General features: G+C 59.7%; 2 protein-coding genes across 2 annotated transcripts; one reads left to right on the top strand and one right to left on the bottom strand.

Moving 5' to 3' along the window:
- Positions 1-2496: 2496 nt before the first annotated feature.
- On the bottom strand, positions 2497-13873 carry ADRA2B (adrenoceptor alpha 2B). The gene is made up of 2 exons (XM_058683214.1): positions 12079-13873; positions 2497-4226 (listed from the first exon to the last, which is right to left on the bottom strand). Coding segments are annotated over exons 1-2 (1332 nt in total). The 5' UTR covers positions 13410-13873; the 3' UTR covers positions 2497-4225.
- Positions 13541-16621, top strand: LOC131486298 (uncharacterized). Its single transcript, XM_058686384.1, has 3 exons — positions 13541-14153; positions 14633-14664; positions 16531-16621. Exons 1-3 carry the CDS (start codon positions 13541-13543, stop codon positions 16552-16554), a joined length of 669 nt encoding a protein of 222 aa, XP_058542367.1. The 3' UTR covers positions 16555-16621.
- The last annotated feature ends 3519 nt before the right edge of the window (positions 16622-20140 follow it).

The raw sequence follows: 20140 nt of genomic DNA, 5'->3' as shown, positions 1-20140 counted from the left end.
CGCGTCCTCTGGGCCATTAGCCTCACATCCAGAGAGCCTCCAGACAGATGTCTACCTCAGGGCTACCAGGCTGAGGGGGGGGGGAGGGGGTGGGACATCCCAGCTCCCAGAGCAGGGGAGGGAGTGGCCTGGCCCTAGCCAGGCAATCGTAGGGCAGCAGGAAGCGCATGCTTGGCCTCGGCAGGAGGGCATGTTTGTTAGTGATCCCAGTCTCTGGGAGGATGAGGCTCTGGCCTTTCACATGCCTTCAGGGCTCCATGCGGTGGGCCCAGAGCCCTCCCTGGCTGGCGGCAGGGTGACAGCAGGGGCCCTCTTAACACCCCCAGGCCCATCCCAAGGGAGCCTCCTCAAGGATGAGACCCAGATCAGGGCTTCCCTAAAATAACCCCCAGAATCTAGAAAGGCTCGCCAGGACTGGAGCATGACCCAGCTGGGAGAGGAGAGGGCCAAGGGGCTCCAGGCTTCCAGAGGCTCTGGGCTGCCTGCCACAAGGGAGTGGGGCTGTTGAGGGGGAAGGAGGGTGTGCTTGCACGTGCACGTGAGTGAGAGAGGGGAAGGGGGGCGCTCATGGGATGGAGCTGCGGTCGGTGAGGCAAGACTGAGGATTCTGAGCCCTTCTAGAGAATGTATGAACAGACCTGAAGAAACAAAGGAAGAAGAGGAGGAGGAGAAATGAAGGCGAGGGAATAAAGGGGGCTGACAGCCTTGCACAGGGGTCCCTCCTGCAAGCTGCTTGGCAACCCTGGACCCTTTCCAACAGCCCCTGGATGCAGGCCTGTCCCCGCAGCTGCAGGTGGCCCAGGACCTGAGCCCAGCCCCCTCCTGAGGACCTCGCTGCCCTCTCACGCTGCCCGGCCCGACCGTGACCACAGGGGCACAGGTGAAGCAACAGGCATTCGGCAGAGCAAGAGTGGCCCTGCACGGAGGCTCAAGGACAGCCAAGGGGACCATGACCTCCGGGTGGTCAGGGTTCGCCACAACAGGGGCTCTTTGGCGTGAGGAGAGGAAGGAGGGGAGAGGGCCCTCCACATTTACCCTGGCATCTGAAAATCCCTCCCAGCCCCCGGAGCGCAGGGTGGAGGGGAAGACACGCCATGCCCCCAAGGTGTCAGCAAGCCTGGCAGGGGGGCTAAGGTGGGGGCCGTGTAAACCCTGAAGAATTATGGGGCGGCCGGTGTCATACCCACAGGCCTGTTACCACACCTGCAGAGCGGCTTTTTTCATCGCAGACCCTCACATCGCCCCTCATTCTAAGAGCCGTGTGGGTGTTGGTGCCCTATCTGGGCTGAAGCCCCCTGCAGAAGCCCTCCCCCCACCCCACCCCACCGCAAGGAAACCTGGGCTCGGCTGTGGCTCCAGGCAAAGCCACCCAAGTGACTGAGACAAGAGCCTAAGCTACCTGGGCCTGGTTTCTGCATCTGCAGAATGAAAGGGTAGAAATGAAATTGGATGCACAGGGTTTGATGCACTCAAAGGAATGCATGGGAAACGGGGTCCTCTGCATGTAGCCAGAAGTCTGGGGAGGCCCGCAGGTCCATGGAGGCCAGTGCCCCTCACCCAAACCCAGGGAGCAGCCAGCTGAGAGACTTCAGGCCAGAGAGAAGAAAATAAACAAACAAGTTTGTTGGCCGCCTTCAGCTGTGACTGTCTCCTCCCCTTTGCCTCCTCCTCCTCCTGACACTCATCATTCTTCCCCACTTCCTGGAGCCAGGAGACCCTGACATCCCGACTTATTTTTAGTCAGCTGCCTCTGGAGCAGGGCTGCTGGCCCTGCGCCTCACCCCGCCCTGTCCCCTGCCCCTGGGGTGCATCCTAGGGCCAGAAGGCACCTCAGATCGTGAGCAAACCCACACCCAAGCCATAGCGGGGACAGTATTCTGCCCCCCTGCTCCCTCTTCCGTCCCCCTCCTGCCTGAGACGCCAGCCATCAGTCCTCAGCAGAGGGCAGCCCTCCCGCAGGCCTCCTTCCTGGCTTCCTGCCCTCACCAAGGTCCCCCGCCCCGCCTTCCCTCTTAGAATACTGAGTGTCCTGTTCTGTACTTCATCCCTCTGTGCTCTGTAACCTTGGTGCCGGGGGTCTCTTCCTTGCCCACTGGGTCCCCCCAGAAGCCCCCCACCTCACCCCTAGGGTGCAGTATGGTGTTGTCTCTCTCTTAGACACAGGTCCTCGAAATTACTCATCCTGGACCAGCTGTCCATCCTGTGACTACAGCCAAGATGGGCATAGGGCAGAGGGTGGGGGGGTGGAGGGCATCACTGGGGGCAGCCTCTACCTACCTCCACAGGCCCCAGAAGTTCCCCCCGAGCCCCAGACTTGTTCAGTCCACCCAGCCAAACCAAAGCTATGCTGTGGGGGGACTCACGGCCCCCCCGGCCCCCAAAAGTGGCTCAGCCAACAACCAACACCCGTTACTGTTCGAGACCATCCCTTGAGGCTCTCACCTCCCACCCTCCTGCCCACTCTTCCTCCCTCCCTGGAAGGAATTCTCATAAATATGGTTTTCTTCCCCTCACCACATTTCCAAGGATATTTTAATAACCCTGGAGACTGCGTTAAGGGCAACTGGCCAACCAGGCCAGTCCTTAGATTTTCACCGTTTGTCGGGCACAGTCAGGCCTAGGATACACGGCAGACGGGAGAGTTAAACATCGCAGCCCACAGGGAGCTTACATTCCAGTAGGGGACAATGACAAGGAGCAGACAGGTAAGTGAAATATCCAGGATGCTCGCTGGTCATAAGTGCTGAGGAAACTTCCAGCAGGAAGGGGGGATACATGTTAGGAGGGGCCGGGGAAGGCTCAGCACACGGCCACACAGATGCACACTGAGGGATGGGGGCTGCAGGGTGGCCTCGTGCTCTGCAGGTGGAGGAAATCGGGCCCAAAGTCTGGAACACAGGGAGCAACACCATCCGCTCCAACCAGGTGATTGGACTCACAAGCAGCAGAATAGGCCATTCAACTGCATGGGCCGGGTGACTCTTGAACCATCCTTGCCTTCCTTTACACACTCTCGAGAGAATAAGACCTCCTAGTGCCCCTGTGCCCCTTTCCCACTCTTCCTGCCCATCTCTGGCCCAGGCCAAGGTGTGCTGGCCCAAGAAGCCCCCACTCTCACCCAACTTCTGCCATGTTGCCTGGCCCCATTCCCTCTGCTGGCAACTGTGTTTCCACGTGCGATCTTCTCAGTCTCTGGGGTTCTTCCGGGCCCGGATGTTCAATCCCTGGGTCCTGCTGCGGCGGCGGCTGCAGAAATCCTAGAGGTCTCCAGAAACAGCCCTCCTTCCCGCCCTCAATGGTTCCCCTGCCATCAGGCCGGGCAGCCCTTTCCCCCACGCCTGCCCAGAACAAGGGTTCTCCCAACCCTGAGGGGCAAACGGGTTTCATCTTGCACAGCAGCTGCTGCTGTTGGAGGATGGCTGGCTGGTACTGCCTGTGGGCTTGTCTCAGTGCATAGGGAGTTCTGGGTTCCAAAGCTGACGTCTGTCATGCACACAGCAGTAGAGGGGTAAGTATACACATGCTACATTTAACACATTCACCTGAGAACCTTCCCTTCCCAGCTATACCCTGGAAAGAGCTTGGCAGAAGCTCTTGGTGGGAGAGGCTTTTGGAGCCCAGGGAAGGAAGGGGTGAGGGAAAGTGGAAAGAGCAGACTCCCTATGCCAGAGGGGGCCATCTTCCAGGGCACAGAGCCCACCCTCCTTCCATCGGGCTGCTGAGCGGTGACTCAGGGGGCACCGGGGACCAGGGGTTCTACTAGCTTACCTTGAAAAGGACCTGGACTTTGAGAGGAATAATCAGACTGGCCCTGCCACTCCCGGGCACTCTTTCAGGACCTTTTCTACACACGTCTACCTCTCAGCACACCTCTCCCATCCTAATGTAGTTAACCTACCATTTGAAATGGGGGGAAACTGAGGCTCAGAGAGGTTTGGCGGTTTGCCTGAGGCCACGTGGCCCACAGGCAACAAAGCCAGGTTTGACGACAAAGTCAGTACCCTTTTCACGCTGCCAGTGGGATGATCCAACTGGTGTGCTCTCTCTACCTGTCCTGTCTCTGACCGGCCGCGTCTAGGCTCCCACACTCCTGGACAGGTCCCTGCCACCACCTCCTGGGATGTCCTGGTGCTTCGCCCGCACTGCAGGACAGTCCCCCCCCCCCCCCCCGCCTAGCTCAGCCAAGACCAGCATGGAACCTTCCAACAGAATTTCTCTAGGAAACTCTGGAAAACAAAACAGAACGATTAAGCCCCCACATCAGAGATTCATTCCCAGAGCACAGGGGCCCCAGCCTTAGGTGACTAAGGCCAACGCTGCCCCAGTTTCCTGGGAAAACGCCCGCAATCAGCAATGTTGCCTGGCGTGCTCTGTGCCAGGCTGTGAGGGGAGCACAGGCACCCCCTCTGCCCTCAGCTTCCGTCATCCGAAGGCAGAAGGCACACGCACCGCAGCTGGGGTTAATGTGGGCTTCCTCTCTCTGTGTCATTCTGGTCCTGACCCTATGGCAGCATGGTTTCTCCAGGAGCCCTTCTCCCGGGGGACCTCACCCACGTCCCTTCCCCTTCCCCACCTTTTTTTAAATGTTTATTTATTTTGGAGAGAAAGGGAGAACTGGGGGAGGGGCAGAGACAGAGACCCAGAGAGAGAGAGAGAGAGAGAGAGAGAGGAAGAGAGAGAGAATCCCAAGCAGCCTCCGCGCTGTCAGCACAGAGCCCAACCCGGGGCTCAGTCCCATGAACTGAATGGTGAGACCATGACCTGAGCCGAAGTCAGACACTCAACCGACTGAGCCACCCAGGTGCCCCTCCCTGCCTTTCTTTAGACCCAACATAAAACAAGGGCTGGCCTCTGCCACGCCACAGGCACGTGTCCACCCCCATGCCACCAGCTCCCAGCCTGCCATGGAGGAATGAATGTCTTCCGAGGCGGCCCTTCTGAAGTTCACGCCAGTGAGATTTTGCTGGGACATAGGTGTCAAGGGCAGGACAGGGAGGTGGCTGATGTGTGTTACATGAGCCTGGGGTAGGAAGGGGATGGAGGTCATAGGCGCCCCCAGAGGAGGAAGCCTGGTGGGCGGGAAGGGGGAGTTGCTTCCTAAAAATGGATAGGTAGAAAAAAGCAGGGGTGGAGTGGGGGCAGGAAGCCACTGACCGGGCCCCTTTCTCTCCCTGCCCCTGCTCCGCGGTTCTTAGGGCAGAACCCAGGACATGACTTGAACATGCTCCAATCCGACTCCTTTATCTGACAACGAGGAATTTGAAGCCCAGAGAAGGGAAGGGATTTGCCCAAGGTCACCGAGCAATTTGATGGCCCTACTGGGACCATGACCCAAGCCTCTGGACCCTGGCCAATGCTTCGGAAACAGCTGAGGGAATCCTTCCGGCAGTCACCAGTCTTGCACCCACCATAACTCCAGCTGCCAGGCCAGCATGGGATGGAGAGGCCATAGCCTGTCCAAATTTGTAGCCAGGACAGCAGTGTCACAGCAGCACCTGACCAAGAGCACCGGGGACCTAGTAGAGCCTGGAGGGAGGGCTGGATTTAACCCTTGTCCCCCCCCCCCCCCACTTCAGTGTCCAGGGACCCCAGCAGCAGGCTCAGACAGCCTCCCACGCTCCCTGTCTCCCAGCTGCAGCCAGCCTGGGATGGGAACAGGGATGACAGGGACACCGGGACTCCACACTGCCAACCACACTACCATGGTCCGGCCCTCTTCCCTCCTAAAGCAGCCCAGTCCCCCACGGGAGCAGAGGTAGTGGCATTCCATCTGAGCCTTGGCTGCCCTCAGGTTGGAGGGCCCACCCCCAGCTCCAGAAGGGGCCTGCCCCCTCCCCAGGGATATCAAAGATTAAGACCATTGCATCCTGGGGCTGGGGCCCAGCACCTCCCCCCCAGCCACCAGAGTGCCAGGGACCCCAGAGGGCTACAGCGGGGCCAGAAATAGCCCCAAACTGCCAGGGAGGGAGGCTCTTTTTTAGTCTCTAGTATGTTCTGGTCCCCTTGCAACCACAATGGTCCATGGAGCCTGCAGGTCCCATGAAGAGCCAGGACCATCCCCAAGGGGGAGGCAGAAGTCAGAAGTTCAGCAGGAGGCAGAGGGGACACTCAGGGAAGGGGGAGAAGCCTCTGAGGACCCGGAAGTGGGAAGGGCCAGGAGAGGAGGGGAGAGAGGAAGGAAGGGGGGGGGGGTAAAATCCCAGGGGGAGGGGGTGGGTATTAAGGGGGGAGGGCACTCTTCCTTTTAAATCACTGCTAATCGATAGATGGCCACAAGGCCACGCCAAGGGCAGGAGCCTTTGGCCAAAGGCCAGGCGAGGGTGTGAGAAGATCAGAGCCGGCAAGCCCTGGGGAGGGTGCAAGCTGACATCCAGGCTCCTTCCAGCCCTGGCGTGCTGACAACAGCCGTCCCCACGCCGGACGGAAGGACGGACGGATGCAGGAGCACGAAGAATCCCAGAATCTAATTTTAGCTGAGTGCTCCCGCCTCTCCTGCTAACCGTGAGCAGAGCTTCCCACCCCTGCCCAGCTCCCGCTCTCACGGAGGTACCCGCAGGCAGGGAGATCACCCCCCACAAAGCCGTGAGGTCTCTGCGGGGGGGGGGGGGGGGGGAGATCCTCCAGCCAGCACAGGGCAGGGGCTCTGCCGGGCTGGGAAGGCCCGAGGCCTGTTTCCCCACCCTCGGAATGTGGGTTTTCCAGAAAGCTGGGGGCAGGGCACAGATGGAGCCTCAAGCTAGGTCAACCCATGGTTGACCATGGAGTCAACCCCTCGTGGGCAGGCAGGAACACTGAAGCCCCAAGAAGAACCAAGCCCTGCTTGGGCAGCCCGACAAATGCAGACAAAGGCATTTTTGCAAATGACCCCGGCCTCCCCAGCACCCCCCCACCCAGTGCGATTTTCACGGGCACGAAGTCCCACACCAGCCCTGCCGCGCACAGCGACCAGGCCCTCCAGGCAGAACGCCTGGCCAGCAGCGGGGAAGCAGAAGATCGCCCAATACCAGCTTCACCTGGACAGAGGGCTCTTCGGGCCCAGCCAGCAGCAACCCCATCTGCAGGCGGTAGCTGAGCGAGGTCTCACATCCCGTTCTCGGCACCCCCCTCCCCCCCCCCCCCGCCGCCCCAAACACAGAAAAGGGAGGTCACGCGGAGGATGGGAGTTGCAGGGGCCTAATGACCTCACAAACTCCCTCCCCCTTGAGCTCCACCTTGAGTCTTGGAGGCAGGTCAGTCGGCCCTAGGGGCACAGGTGCCTTTTGAGCAGGCGGATTGGGGGTGTCCCTCCTGCAGCACTGTTCCAAAGAGGAATTTCCAGCGGCCCTGAATTTCTCAGCAGCTGGCCCGAGGCAGAGGCTGAGATTGAACTCCCTTTCAAGGGTGTCCCTGCGATCCAGGGACCCAGATTCTTACATGCTGAGTGAAACTGGAGGGGAGATGTCTTCTGCCGCTTCTTTAACGGCCTTCTCGGTTGGTCCCTCCCTTTGTCAAGGTCGTCCTAAGACAGAAGCTAGAAAGGTCCGCAGAAGGTAGACGCGCCCTGGCGAGACAGCTCACATCCACCTGGTGAACTGCCAAGCCTCCCTGCTGCCTTCTGTCCCCCACCCTCACCTCCAAGGTGTTTGGGGGATTATTCCTGGGCGGAGGCGTGCTATACTGCCCCCCCCCCCCATCTCTGCTGCTCTGAGCCCACCTCCTCAACAAACTAACCCTCAGATGGGCTCAGGGTGAAATCAAACGTAGGTGCTGTTCACACAGAACAGCAGGAATGGGGGGGGGGGGGGCGGGGGGCGGCGGTGAGAGGAGGAGAAGGCAGCCTGGGAGCCGGGGGTCCTGGGATCGAGCTCCAGCTACACCACCTGTTAACTGTGCGACCCAGGACTCTGATCCTCAGACTCTGAGGATCTGAGAACTGCATAAAGTAGCACAACGGGGATGAGCCTAGCCCTGGCCCTGGCACGCAGCCGGCTGTCAGGGGACGTTTCCTGAACCCGTGCTGTCATTCCTTGAGTCTAGATGCTATCCCTTCAGTATGAAGGCTTGGAACGGCAGGCACGGTGACAGGGCAGCCACGTCTGCCACCATGTGGCTGTGGGGGTGTGGGGGTGGGGGTCCAAGGCAAGCCATGGCTCCCTGGGCCTCAGTCATTTCTTTACTAAAATTCGGGGTTTAGACTGAGCTGTCAGGAATGGAAAACCTGTGAAACACATACCATCACTCACATAGTCCGCAGCAGTGACAGGCGTGAGCGGCCCATCGCACCACTGCCGCCTGCCGATTCCAGCCAGGTGCAGTTGCAGAATCCCCGAACGGCCAGCGCCACCACCGAGAGAGAGCTGGAACCACAACTCTTCCGCACCTGCATTTTAACGCTTTGTGGTTCGGGGGGCCCAGCCGGGTGACCTGGGGCCTCAGTTTCCTCCTTGGTAAAAACGGCCACACCCAGCAAGGTTGGGAGAATGAAGATAACGTGTTCAGACTGGACTGCCAAAAGTCCAGCTCCAGAAGGGCTCATTTTCTGCCACCAGCGCCAGAGACTGGGCAGGGAGCTCTTCCCCCAGCCACAGGGGCCTGCCTCCCACAGACCCTCAGGTAAAACAGCGTGGCCCAGTGGAAAGAGCTTGCAACTGGTGACCTCTGTCAAGCCGTCACAGCTTTCTGAGCCTCTGTTTCCCCTGAGTAAAATGGGCAGATCCTTCTTTTACACAGTGGGCATAAGGATTAAACAAGGTAATTGGACGAGGTGCCAGAAAACTGATTGGCTCGGTCAATGGAAACAAATGAACTTCTTTAATCTAATCCCATCAAGCCTCCCGGCTTTGGCGCTGGAAACACAGATGGGTAGGAATTGCTGGGAGCTCCTCCCGGGCGAGTGTGGCTTGTTTGTTTGTTTGTTTGTTTATTTTTAATGTTTATTTATTATTGAGAGACAGAGAGAGACAGAGCATGAGCAGGGGAGGGGCAGAGAGAGGGGAGACACAGAATCTGAAGCAGGCTCCAGGCTCCGAGTTGTCCGCACAGAGCCCGACGCGGGACTCGAACCCACAAACCGCGAGATCATGACCTGAGCCGAAGTCGACGCTTAACCGACTGAGCCACCCAGGCGCCCCACCGAGTGTGGCTTTCTTACCAAGTCCTCGATGAAGCCCACTGTCCCTCCCCCACATTCACCAGTGATGGTAGATACGTAGAAGTCTCCATCGGTTGCTCATGGAGGAAGCCATGGCCCCAGGAAAGTGTGAATCCTGTTTATGGGAGATGGCCACCCACCACCAGACCCTGGGGCCTCACTGCTCCTCCCTCTGCCCTTCCCTCCCAGCCCTCGAGCCTCCCTGGGTCCTGCCCCTGCCCCCAGCCTGCTGGCCTCCCTGGCCCTCAGAACCGGGCCAACCTGATACGGGCCCCAGAGGCTGCCCTCACGGAGGTGGGATGGGATCCCCGACTCAACTCCTTACCCAACTCATATGGTGGCTCTGGGGCCTCAGAGGCCTCCTCTGGGAAATGAGATTGATAGGAGTGACGTCCACAGGTCCTCCAGCTCTGATATTCGTAACTGAATCTTAGCGTCAAAGAGCCTGGAGCAGAGCAGTTCTATTCCACTCTTGCCCTCGCCAAAGACAGCAGCTGAAAACATTCTGCAGAGTGACCATCCTGCCTTCCTCCCCGTGTTCCTCCCACCCCCCGTGGGTGCTGTCCAACTACCTCCTCTGGCCCCCAGCTGCTGCACCTGACCGCAAGGCGGGGCTGGCTTTAGATTGACTCTCAAACTGTCACAAATCCCCCAAACGCACCCTTGGCGCGTGCTGTCCTCTGCCTGAAATACCTTTCCTATCTTGTTTCTTGGTGTACCCTTGCTCTTCCCCCAAGACCCAGCCCCAAGGCCCCCTCCTCCGGGAAGCCCTCCTTTTCTTCCCTTGCCAGGCAGCCAGTCTCAGGCTTCTCTAGCCACTCTCGTCCCACTGACTGGCAATGATAAGGGACGCGGAATGGACAAAGCAGACAGGCAGGTGGATAGGTACCAGGTACCTAGGGGAGGAAAGGGCAACTGGCCCTGGGAGGGAGCCCATGCTTACAGATGCTACTCAAGTAGCTGAGAAATAATTACTCCTGGCAGCCCTTGGGCAACAAGGACACAGCTTGCTTATTACAAAATATCCTTTATTGATAAAATAGCTCAGACTTAAAAAAAAAAAAAATACCTGCATATCACAACAAGGTGGCCACAGGCAATAATTGCAGGAGTCTCCCGGGACACACGCAAGACCAGTCAGCAGATATCACAAGTCAGCCACTCCCCTGGGCCCAGCCTCCCCAGCCTCACCCCAAGGCAATGCCCTGGCCTCACAATGAGACTGTAAGAAGGAGCTAGACAGCCCCTCTCCCCAGAAAGGACTCTCTTTGGTCTCCTCCATTCTCTCCACCCCAGAAAGTTCTCCAAATCCGGCCGGGCCCCTCAGAGTGCCAACAGTGCCTTGGCTGCTCAGCCCTACCCTCCATGTTAGATGCCTGCTGGCTTAATGTTGAAGCCAGGAGCTCCTTGGAGAAGACTGGAAAACATCCTTCCAATGCTCCCAAGTCTTCTGGGTGCTAGGTCCTGGGGTTGGGGAGAGAACCAGGAGAGGAGAGGTCCCTGGAGCCTCATCAGTGGGGTGAAGCAACATGGCTGGGTCAGAGATGGCCAGCCGGCCCCCACCCAAGGTAGGATCAGTTACACATCACAGGGACCCACGTGGGGCTTGGAGAACCACCTGGGCGCTCTGGTGGAAGGCTCCTGAAGGAGTCCACAGGGCCCTCACTCACCCGTTCCAGCCCCAGCGCCTGCCTGGGGGCCCTGTCACCCACCACAGACTCTCATCTCAGATTGTTCTGATGGGGTGGGTATTTTTAGCCATCTTGGGGAAACAATTTGCCTGCTTGATGACAAAAGACTTGTCCCCCGTTGGGGGGGGGGGGCCAAGCCACTGAAAACCCTCTCGGTGTCGCGGGTGAAATGTCGAGGAGCTGTCATGCAGCATAACAACTAAACCCTTGCAGGCACAAAAACGTGATCTCGAAGAAATCCTTTAACTGAAATAGTTGGTTCTCTCTACCATTCCCCACTTCCAGTTTGGGGTAAGAATTCCCGCACCCCAGGCGCAGAACAAAAGTCTACAGGAAGACAGGTGGTGGTAAACACAGAGAAAGGGGATTTTTATATCTCCAAATAATCATATTTTCTGGTTCTCTAGTGCGTTCCCCCACGGAGCTCAAAGCTTTCCGCAAAGCCTTTCATCTCCCTGCAGCAAGTAGGCGGCAAGCCATTGTTGCCAGGTTTTTGCAGGGGGTGAATGCTAGTGATCAGGGATCTCCCATCGAGGCAGAGGCCAGACCTCCAGACCACCCCACCAAGGCGAGGCCTCTGCTGGCACACACACCCGCCTGCCAGAGGGGTGCCAGGTAAGGAAAACGATTCCAGAGAAGGTTCTGGCCTTTAAAGGAGCTACAAATCTAAAGGTAGGGGGAAAGGGAAGAAGGACCAGAAACAGTGCCAGGCCGTTAACTCCCCACCCAGTGCCTGATGGGGACCATGGGCGCCCAACGTGGATCCCTCGTTTCTGCCTCTTCCTCCTCAGCAGCGGGTCCTCCTGGGAAAAGTGGAAGGCTGGCTTCCTGCTCTTTACCCGGGGAAGATGAGAAACAAAAACGCCACAAGCAAGTGACCAGCCCGGGAACAAAGGGTCCTTAAGGAAGGAAAGCCCACCCATGGGCTTGCAGGGGTCCGGGGTATTGGGAGAGAAGTGCTCTATCTGGCCCAGCCTTGGCTATGTTCAGGAAGGTCCAAGCCTCATCCGTGGGCCTGTGTTCACGGGGGTAGAGAAGACGTCCCCCCACAGCCAAGCCAGCAATCGGAGGCCTCAGCTGGACCCCTGTGAACAGCACCCCTGCCCCTCCCAGGGGGGCTCCCAGGATGAAGCCTGCAGGACCCAGGCAGGGACCAGGAAGCCCCAGGGAGGTGGCCACATAAAATAGGGCAAGAATCAGGGTGGCCCTGGTGCCGCCTGGCACCAACCCCACACGGGTGGCGGGCAGGTGGCTCACCATGCCGTCTGGGTCCACTGGCGACAGAGGATCCTCCGGAAGGCACGGCGAAAGTCCTGGTTAAAGATAGTATAGATAACGGGGTTCAGCGAGCTGTTGCAGTAGCCGATCCAGAAGAAGAACTGGAAGAGGCCATGGGGCACCTTGCAGTGCTGTGGGCAGATGGCACCCAGGCTGTAGCTGAAGAAGAAGGGGAACCAGCAGAGCACAAAAACGCCGATGACCACGGCCAGCACAAAGGTGAACCGCTTCTCCCGAGTCAGCTGCGCCCGCCGCCGCCACCACTGCCCGCTCGAGGTGCCCACGCCCCTGCCCAGGAGCACCTGGCCACGTAGAGTTGCCAGCACCCGGGACCCCTGTGGCTGCTGCAGGGGTGGGCTACAGGCGGAGGCAGGAGATGCTGGCAAGGCCTGAGGCTCACACTCTTCCTCCTCCTCCTCAGCTTCTTCCTCTGGAGATGCCCCACAAACGCCTTCCTTCCGACCCTGGCCTGAGTTGGGAAGGGCCGACCAGCTGGGTGGCAGGGCAGGGGTCGCAGGATCTTCAGGGGTCTCCCCCTCCTCCTTCTCCTTCTCCCCAGTGGGCTTGGAGTGACCATTGGCCTCTCCAGAAGCAGCCAGAGAGGCCAGGGTTGGCATTTTGGTTGAAGTTCCAGTAGGGACGGGGCGGGGCTGCTTAGACTCACCCTCCCTAGGGCGGCCCTTGGCCCTGGGACCTCTGCGGTGGCTGCGCTTGGCGATCAGGTAGATGCGCAGGTAGACCAGGATCATGATGAGGCAGGGTGCGAAGAAAGATCCGATGCTAGAGGCCAGGATGTACCAGGCCTCTTGGTTAAGTTTGCACTGCGGGCGCCCACGAGGCTGGGGCCCCTGGTCGCCCTTGTAGATAAGCGGCGGCAGGGAGATGACAGCTGCGATGAGCCACACGGTGAGGATGATGCACTTGATGCGGCGTGGGGTGCGCTTGGAGTTGTACTCCAGCGCCCGACTCACGGCCCAGTACCTGTCCAGGCTGATGGCGCACAGGTGCACGATGGACGAGGTACAGAAGAGCACGTCGAGCGCCAAGTACACCTCACACCACGTGCGCCGGAAGTACCAGTAGCCCAGCAGCTCGTTGGCCAGCGAGAAAGGGATGATGAGCGTGGCCACCAGGATGTCGGCGGCGGCCAGCGACACTAGGAACAGGTTCTGCGGGGCGCGCAGCGAGCGACTCGTCAACACAGCCAAGATGACCAGCGCGTTGCCAAAGATGGTGAAAAGGATGAGGAACGTGATGACCGCCGCGATGGCCGCGGTGGCCTGCACCGAGTAGGGCTCCTGGTGGTCCATGACGGGGCGGGACGCGGCCAGAGGGGTCGCTGCTCGCCCAGAGCGTGCTCAGCCGGAGACGGTACTGTCCTGCGCAGCTAGGCTAGAAGGGGGGATCGACCCCCTGGCGGCGCACAAGGCGCTGGAGCCCCATGGCCAGGCCGAACCGGGCCAAGGAGACGGAGGGATGCCTGGGGCCAGCCACCGCCCTCCTACATCCTCTTCCACCGACACCCGGCGTCCCTGCCGTCCTCTCCGGAGAAGTTTTCCAAGTTGTCCCGCTGCCGTCCCCGCCCCGCCCGGGACCGGGGGAAAGTTGCGCCCTCCCGCTACGAAGCTGCTGGACGCACGCTGGGACCCGGGACCCGGCAGGCCCGGCGTTGGGGCGGGGGGCGCGCCACCGGTTCTCGGAGGAGGCGCAGCAGCCGAGGCGCCCGTTCCGCTCGCTGGCTCTGGCCGGGAGCCGCGCCTGCAAGCAGCCCGCCGCGGCAGGGGAATGGGAGGAGAGCGAGCGCGCCGGAGGAGGGAGGAGACTGGAGGCGGGAGTAGGAGGAGGGGAGGGAGGCGGGGCGGGCGGCGGACCACGGGTGGGTGGAAGGTGCGCCTGGCGGGAGGACCGGCCGGCAGCAGCCTGCCCTCCTCGAGGGCCTCCGCCCTGGCGCTCCTACCCCTTTTCCTCCTGGCCTCCGCGCCACGGAAGGCCAGAGATCCGCGTCTGGGGTCTTCGGGACTCCGGGAAGGACGTTTGCAGAAGTGGAAGGATGGGTGCGCACGGGGCGCTGGGACCCGGGAGGGACCTCTCTTGCTGCAGACCGGGTCCGAGCACCAGGATCTGGGACGGTGGGTGCCAGCTGATCTCTCCCCGCGCCGCCCAGGAGCCCCAAGGAGAGGGTGGGTGGGTGGGTGGATTGGGGCCACCGGAGCATAGTGAACCGCCCCTTCTACCCGGTGCCCGCGAAGGAAGCCGAGTAGGAGTTGGGGGAGCGGGAAGACTGCCCTGGAACCCCTTCCCCAAATGCTCTCTCTCCCGGAGCGGATTCCGTCGGGCTTGCGGAGCCCAGGGAGGCGCGCGTGGCAGGTTGCGAGCGCCCCCTGCCGCCGCCCGCGTGTGGCGATAGTCCGCGGCCAGCCGGGAGACCCGCGTCCTCGCCGCGTTCTGGGGGCGCACGGAAAAGGTTCCCAAGGTCGGTGGGGTAAGCCAGTGCTCCAAGATTTATGACTTCAGTGTTTCTGTTTCCCCGCAGCTGCCTTGGTTTCCTCCACTAAGGGCAAAGAGGTAAGAGGAAAACTGGCTTGGACTCCACTCTCAGCAGCAGCAATGGAGACTCAGGCAAGGGTGGGGTCTTCTTAACACAGCTCAGAGGAAAAAGTAGGTGTCAGGGGAGGCTATGAAGGGAGAAGCATCCCTTTGTGTTTTGACACCACCCCCCTCCATTCCTGCACCCCCCACATATCTGCTGCACACCCTCTTGGAGTGGCTGTGGAAGGAGCCCCGGCTGGCACCCTCACCCTACTCACTCTCCCTGCGGCCGCTGCCACCAGCGTCAGGCTGGGCAGCCTCAAGGGCACATTTTTTCACCGCTTCTGGAGCCCCTGACGCTATAACCCCAGACTAGAGCCAGGCCCCATATTTATAGCCCACAGCTCTGCGTGACATCCTCTGTATAAATAAGCATCGAGCCACTGCTGAAAGTAGGCCTCCTCCAGAGGACCAGGCCTTGAGACAGCATGGATACTGCACCTCCCTTCCTGACTGTTCCATCTTCACGGGACCAGGGAATGACCGCTCAGTGCCCTCAGACAATATCTCACCCCTACCCAGGCTCACACGGCAGGGGGTGGAGGGGTTCCTCCGTACAAGTCCGCCCCTGCCTCCTGCCATTCTACTCAGCTGTTTTCTTAGGGGGATCGCCCGACAGCCTGATGGTGGGAGAGGGCAGCCGGCTTGTCTCACCTCCTCCAGAGACAGGTTTTTATGGACACATCCCTCCCACCGGCTGGGCTGATAGGCCTGGGCCCTGAGGTTGCCAGGGATGGAGAAGTCTCGGTAGCCCCTTCCCTGAGGGAGGACTGAGGGGTGGCCACCGGAACTTGGAAAGCAGCCACTTAGTTTCCTGCCTTGTCTCCGAGACTCCCTGTCCCAGGGGCGGAGGGGGCTGAGGAGTCGGAGTGTTCTGGTGGCCCATAGGGACATTAAGAGGGACCACTTTTTCATTCTCTCCAACCATACTCAGACTGGGGGGGGGGGGCGGGGAGGCACTGGGTATCTCCCAACACTGCAATCAGCATCAGCCTTTGGTCTCCTGGCCCAAGTTTTCCTTGAAAGGTGAGGCTGCCAGGACCCCGAAGGAGCTGAGGCCAGGGCTGCTCAGACTCTCTCCCCTGCTCCTTCCTCCCCCACTGGGTCTTCACTGAAGGGGCAAGCTCTGGATCTACCAAGCGTCACGCCCTAATGGGCACAAGCCTGGGGCAGGGAGCAGGGGAGGGGGGAGGGAGCCAGGGAGAGTCTACAGGCATCTGTGAGACCCAGCCCCAGGGTCTGTGTCACCTGCTGCCACCTCCCAGATGTGCAGCTGGCTCTTGGGGCAGTGGAGACCCTATCCCATGACTTGATTCCCCCCTCTTCTCTGCAGCTTCCACGTCCCCCGCATGCACCTTCCAGTACTGCCTGCCCCGCCCAGCCCCGCATGAATCAGAGCCTCGGGGCCTTAGCCGGGCTTTCCTTCAGCTCTTCCCCAACTGGATCTGACCACTTCCACCAGGGCTGGCAGGACTCAATCCCGGACCCAGCCAGGAGCACCCAGCCACCTGTGGTGGGAGAGGAAGGCCGTGATGGGCACTGGCCTGCCTTCCTGGCCCCACCAGGCTACCTGTTGGTCCCTGGGCAAGCCCTGAGCTCCCACATCTCCAGTCCTTCCCAGGGGCTGGCACCACCCCCCCTCCGACTCTCCAAGGTCCACTCACCTTTCACCCACTGCCCTCGCAGAGAGAAAGAGACACTGCTTTTCAAGTTCTTTGATGCTACGTCCACAGTACCGCTTTCACGCTCAGAGAGGTACTGAGGTGGGGGTGGATGGGTTTGCTGCATCACGCACCCCTCCCCCACCGTCCGCTGGAGCACACATCCCTTCTCTGTCCCCAGTACCCGGCCAAGATTGCTGAATGACGAGGGGGAGTGGCAGCCTGGCGTCCACGGATGACCTCCACAGGAGCCTTTCTGAAGGTAGGGCCAATGATGGTGTCCCCGAGGGGTGCCCTTGGGAAGAGAGGCAGGGGGTGGGGGGGAAGTTGACCTGGCACCATCTTTTCCAAAGAGGGACAGCTGTCCCATCCCTAACTGTGAGAGCACAGCAAGAGACGTGCCACCTTAGTTGATCGCGCTGGAGCCACTTCTCCGGGTCTGAGAGAGGACACCGGCCCCAGATTCTCCTGTGCCAGGGTTCCGCAGGGACGATGCCCAACTGGGCTTCGCACCCCAGCTTTCCCCAGTAGCCGCAGCCTTTCAAATCCCCCGAACCCCCACCCTGTGTGACCTTGACCTTCCTAGGCCCTTGAGCCACGCCCTCTATAATGTAAGGCCACCACCCTCTCCTCCATCACACCTCACCCGACAAAACCCCAACCCTGGTCAGACCTAAATCACCCCCCCCCCCAGCTTTTACCCGAGCAGCTGCTCTTTCCGGTGCAAAACACTCACTGCATCCACTGGCCTCGCTTTAAAGTCAGGACCACAGATCTCCAGACTTCCCTAGTGTGCTCACCTTTCCCACTCTTCAGAATCCGCATCCCTCTCCTCCTCCTCGCCCCGCACGCCCTCCCGCACTCCAAGCTGTGACTTTGCCTCGGACTTAGAAGATGAAAGCCATTAGGCAGGAAGTCACCCCCATAAGCGCCTGCATCCGAGCTCCATCTCTGCTCCGAGGGCAAGTCCTGCGTGTGTGTCCCGAACCCTCTCCTATCCCCCAGGACTCTGCTCCTGCAATTATCACCCTCCACGGTCACTCCTCCCCTGCTACAGGGCCAGGCCCTGCCCTGGAAAGCCCTCTATGTCCTCTGTAGCTGCTGGCTTCTCAAACTCTTTGCTGCACCGTCTCTAACCCCTCACATTCTCTCCTTGACCCTGTCCTCAGCTGAATCTACTGCTGGTGGGTCATTCGGGACTCATGCCCGAGTGTGTCCTCTTAATTTTCTCAGCAACATTTTAGACAACAGACTCTTGCCCCCCCTGGGGACACTGCAGGCCTGACTGCCTCCTTACCGCTCACCCATTCCTTCTCAGCCCCCTCTTCTCCCCCAAAACTCCCAATCACCGATTCTCACGGAGAGTGGTTTTTGCCCCTTCTCCTCCAGGGACATTTGGCAATCTGGCACTTGAAGAGATTTCTCGATTGTCACAACAAGAGGAAGGGGGTGCTACTGGCATCTCGTGGGTAGTGGCCAAGGGCCCTGCTAAACACCTTACAACGTACAGGACGGCCCCCACGACAATTATGACACAAAACACTAGTATCGCAGAGACGGAGAGACCCTGGCCTAAATGTCGCAGCACCCCCGTTCAGTCCTGGGGTTCCTTTTCTTCTGGCCCCAAACTCCTCTTGGTAGTTTCCTCTAGCTTCACAGCTCCCACCTAGAGGCTGAGGACTCCCCAAACTACATCTCCAGCCCTGAACTCCAGGCTCATTCAGCCCGCACACTCTCTCCTCTCCTGAGGTCTCGGTGCTGTGTGTGGGACCCTCACGCCTGCATCAGTCACAAGTGTGGTTGCCTCAACCTCCAAAACATACTCCAGAAGCATCCGCTTCTGCCCATTTCCAGTCCCCATCACTCTGGTTTGTACAACTGTAGTTAGTAGCTTCCAACTGTTCTCCCTGCTTCCGGTATATTTTCCACGGAGCATCCAGAGTGATTTTTTTTTTAAATCCTGGATCTTGCCCCTCCCCTACTTAGAACCCTCCAGTGGCTGCTCCCTGTTGCTCCTGGAATAAAACCATCCCTCACTCACCTTGCTCTGCCAACATCCCCCATCCCACCTCATTTCACCCCTCCCATCACACCTTCCTTCTTCCTGCCTTAGGGACTTTGCACTGGCTATTTCCTTGGATTTTTTTTTTACGAGATAGTCCCTCCTATCATTTGGGTCCCAGTTGAAATACCAACCTAAAGGAATGCCCCCCCCAATCATTTACCAATCTTAATCACTGTCCTTATTTATCTAATCACGGCCCATCCCTCTCCCACCCCCCAAATAACCTCCACAAGAATAGAAACCCTGCCTTGCCCACCATGTTAGTCCTGGTGCCTATAGCCGAGCCAGCCTGGCACGTAATACAACCGATTCTGTCCAATGAGTGAACAAATTGATGAGTGAGCCCACATAGGTATGTGCCTGGGGATTGGGGAATAGGCCACAGGCCAGGGTAACAGCCCAGGGCCCCGGCCACAGCACACCCCTCATGCCAGGGCTCCAGGGGCTGGACCCCAGGGGCAGGGTGGCACCTGTGGAACAGGCCTGGAGAAGGGGAGCTGTAGTGATAGGTGGCTCCATGGGGGAAGGACAAGGGCAGCCTCATCCCTGATCACCCCCAAAGAAGAGGGCAAAACACTCTTCCCCTTGAGCCGCCGGGCTCAGCCAGCCCCACCCTCTGGAGAGCCCAAATTCTGAGACTGAAAGCCATATCCTAATGGAGGCTCATCACGGGCAGCCTCTAAGAACGGGGAGGGCCTCCTCGTGGTCACCAAGCACATCACCTGCTCTGACCTAGGGTGACCACTGAGAACCTCCAGCCCAGAACCAGAGGCCTGGCTCCACTACTTAGACCCAGAGATGCTAAGGCGGCCACACTCATTTCTCTGATAGGCTGGGGCACTACATTACATTCTCGATCTTTGCTTGGGAATCTCCCAGGGGAGCTGTCACCCTGCGAGGAGCACGTCACCCACTTTAAACTCAGACAGTCCTCCCCTCGTGTCTGGGGGGGAAGCAGAGGGACAGTGTTTCCCCCACCCGACGGTCCTCCCCTCGTGTCTGGGGGGGCAAGCAGAGGGACAGTGTTTCCCCCACCCGACGGTCCTTCCCTAAGGCTAATCCCTGAGACCAGGCCCCTGTTCAGTCTGAGAAAATCCCTGAACTCAAGACTGAAACCCAAGAGAGACTGAGGGCAGAGGCTCCAGGCTCCTGCAAGGATGCCCCCCCTACCCCGACTCGGCCCAGGAGGCTGGCAAAGGCCAAGCTCTCCCCCAAACTCAAGCACAGCAAGCCTCAGCCCTGCGCTGCTGACCCTCTGCTTCCCCGCTCTCCACCCCAAGAAAGTGGGTGTAACCACCTGAGGGCCCCTCCCAGGTCAGTCGGCAAGGTTAAATGCACTCAGGCACAGCCCAGTACCTAGCTCCTGGAGCAAGTACCCAATTTTATTTTTGCCTTCCCCCAAAACATGTGAGGAACTTGGCCCCACGGGGCCAGGGCACAGGCCCCTACTTCCCTCCAGGCAGGGCTTCCTGGGGCTTCTGACAGTTCATAAGGATGGTGCCACTCCAGCTCTGGGGGTGTGTGTGTGGGGGGGGTGTGTGCTCCTGGCCTGTCAGCCCACGTGGAGACCTTATTCATTCCTGGAACAGCCCTCACACAGGAAGCAGGAGCCAGGAATAGGGGGTTGCTGAAGGAAGATAAGCAGGGTGACCAGCCCCCTCCCCTACAGCCCCTTCACACCTTCCAGGGCCTCCTCTGGCCAAGTCCCTGTGTGGAAGGGAAGGGT

This window comes from Neofelis nebulosa, chromosome 9 (assembly GCF_028018385.1).
Source record: "Neofelis nebulosa isolate mNeoNeb1 chromosome 9, mNeoNeb1.pri, whole genome shotgun sequence".
Classification (NCBI taxonomy): domain Eukaryota; kingdom Metazoa; phylum Chordata; class Mammalia; order Carnivora; family Felidae; genus Neofelis; species Neofelis nebulosa.
The sequence above is the reverse complement of the archived record's forward strand: the minus strand, read 5'-3'. Positions and strand labels throughout refer to the sequence as shown.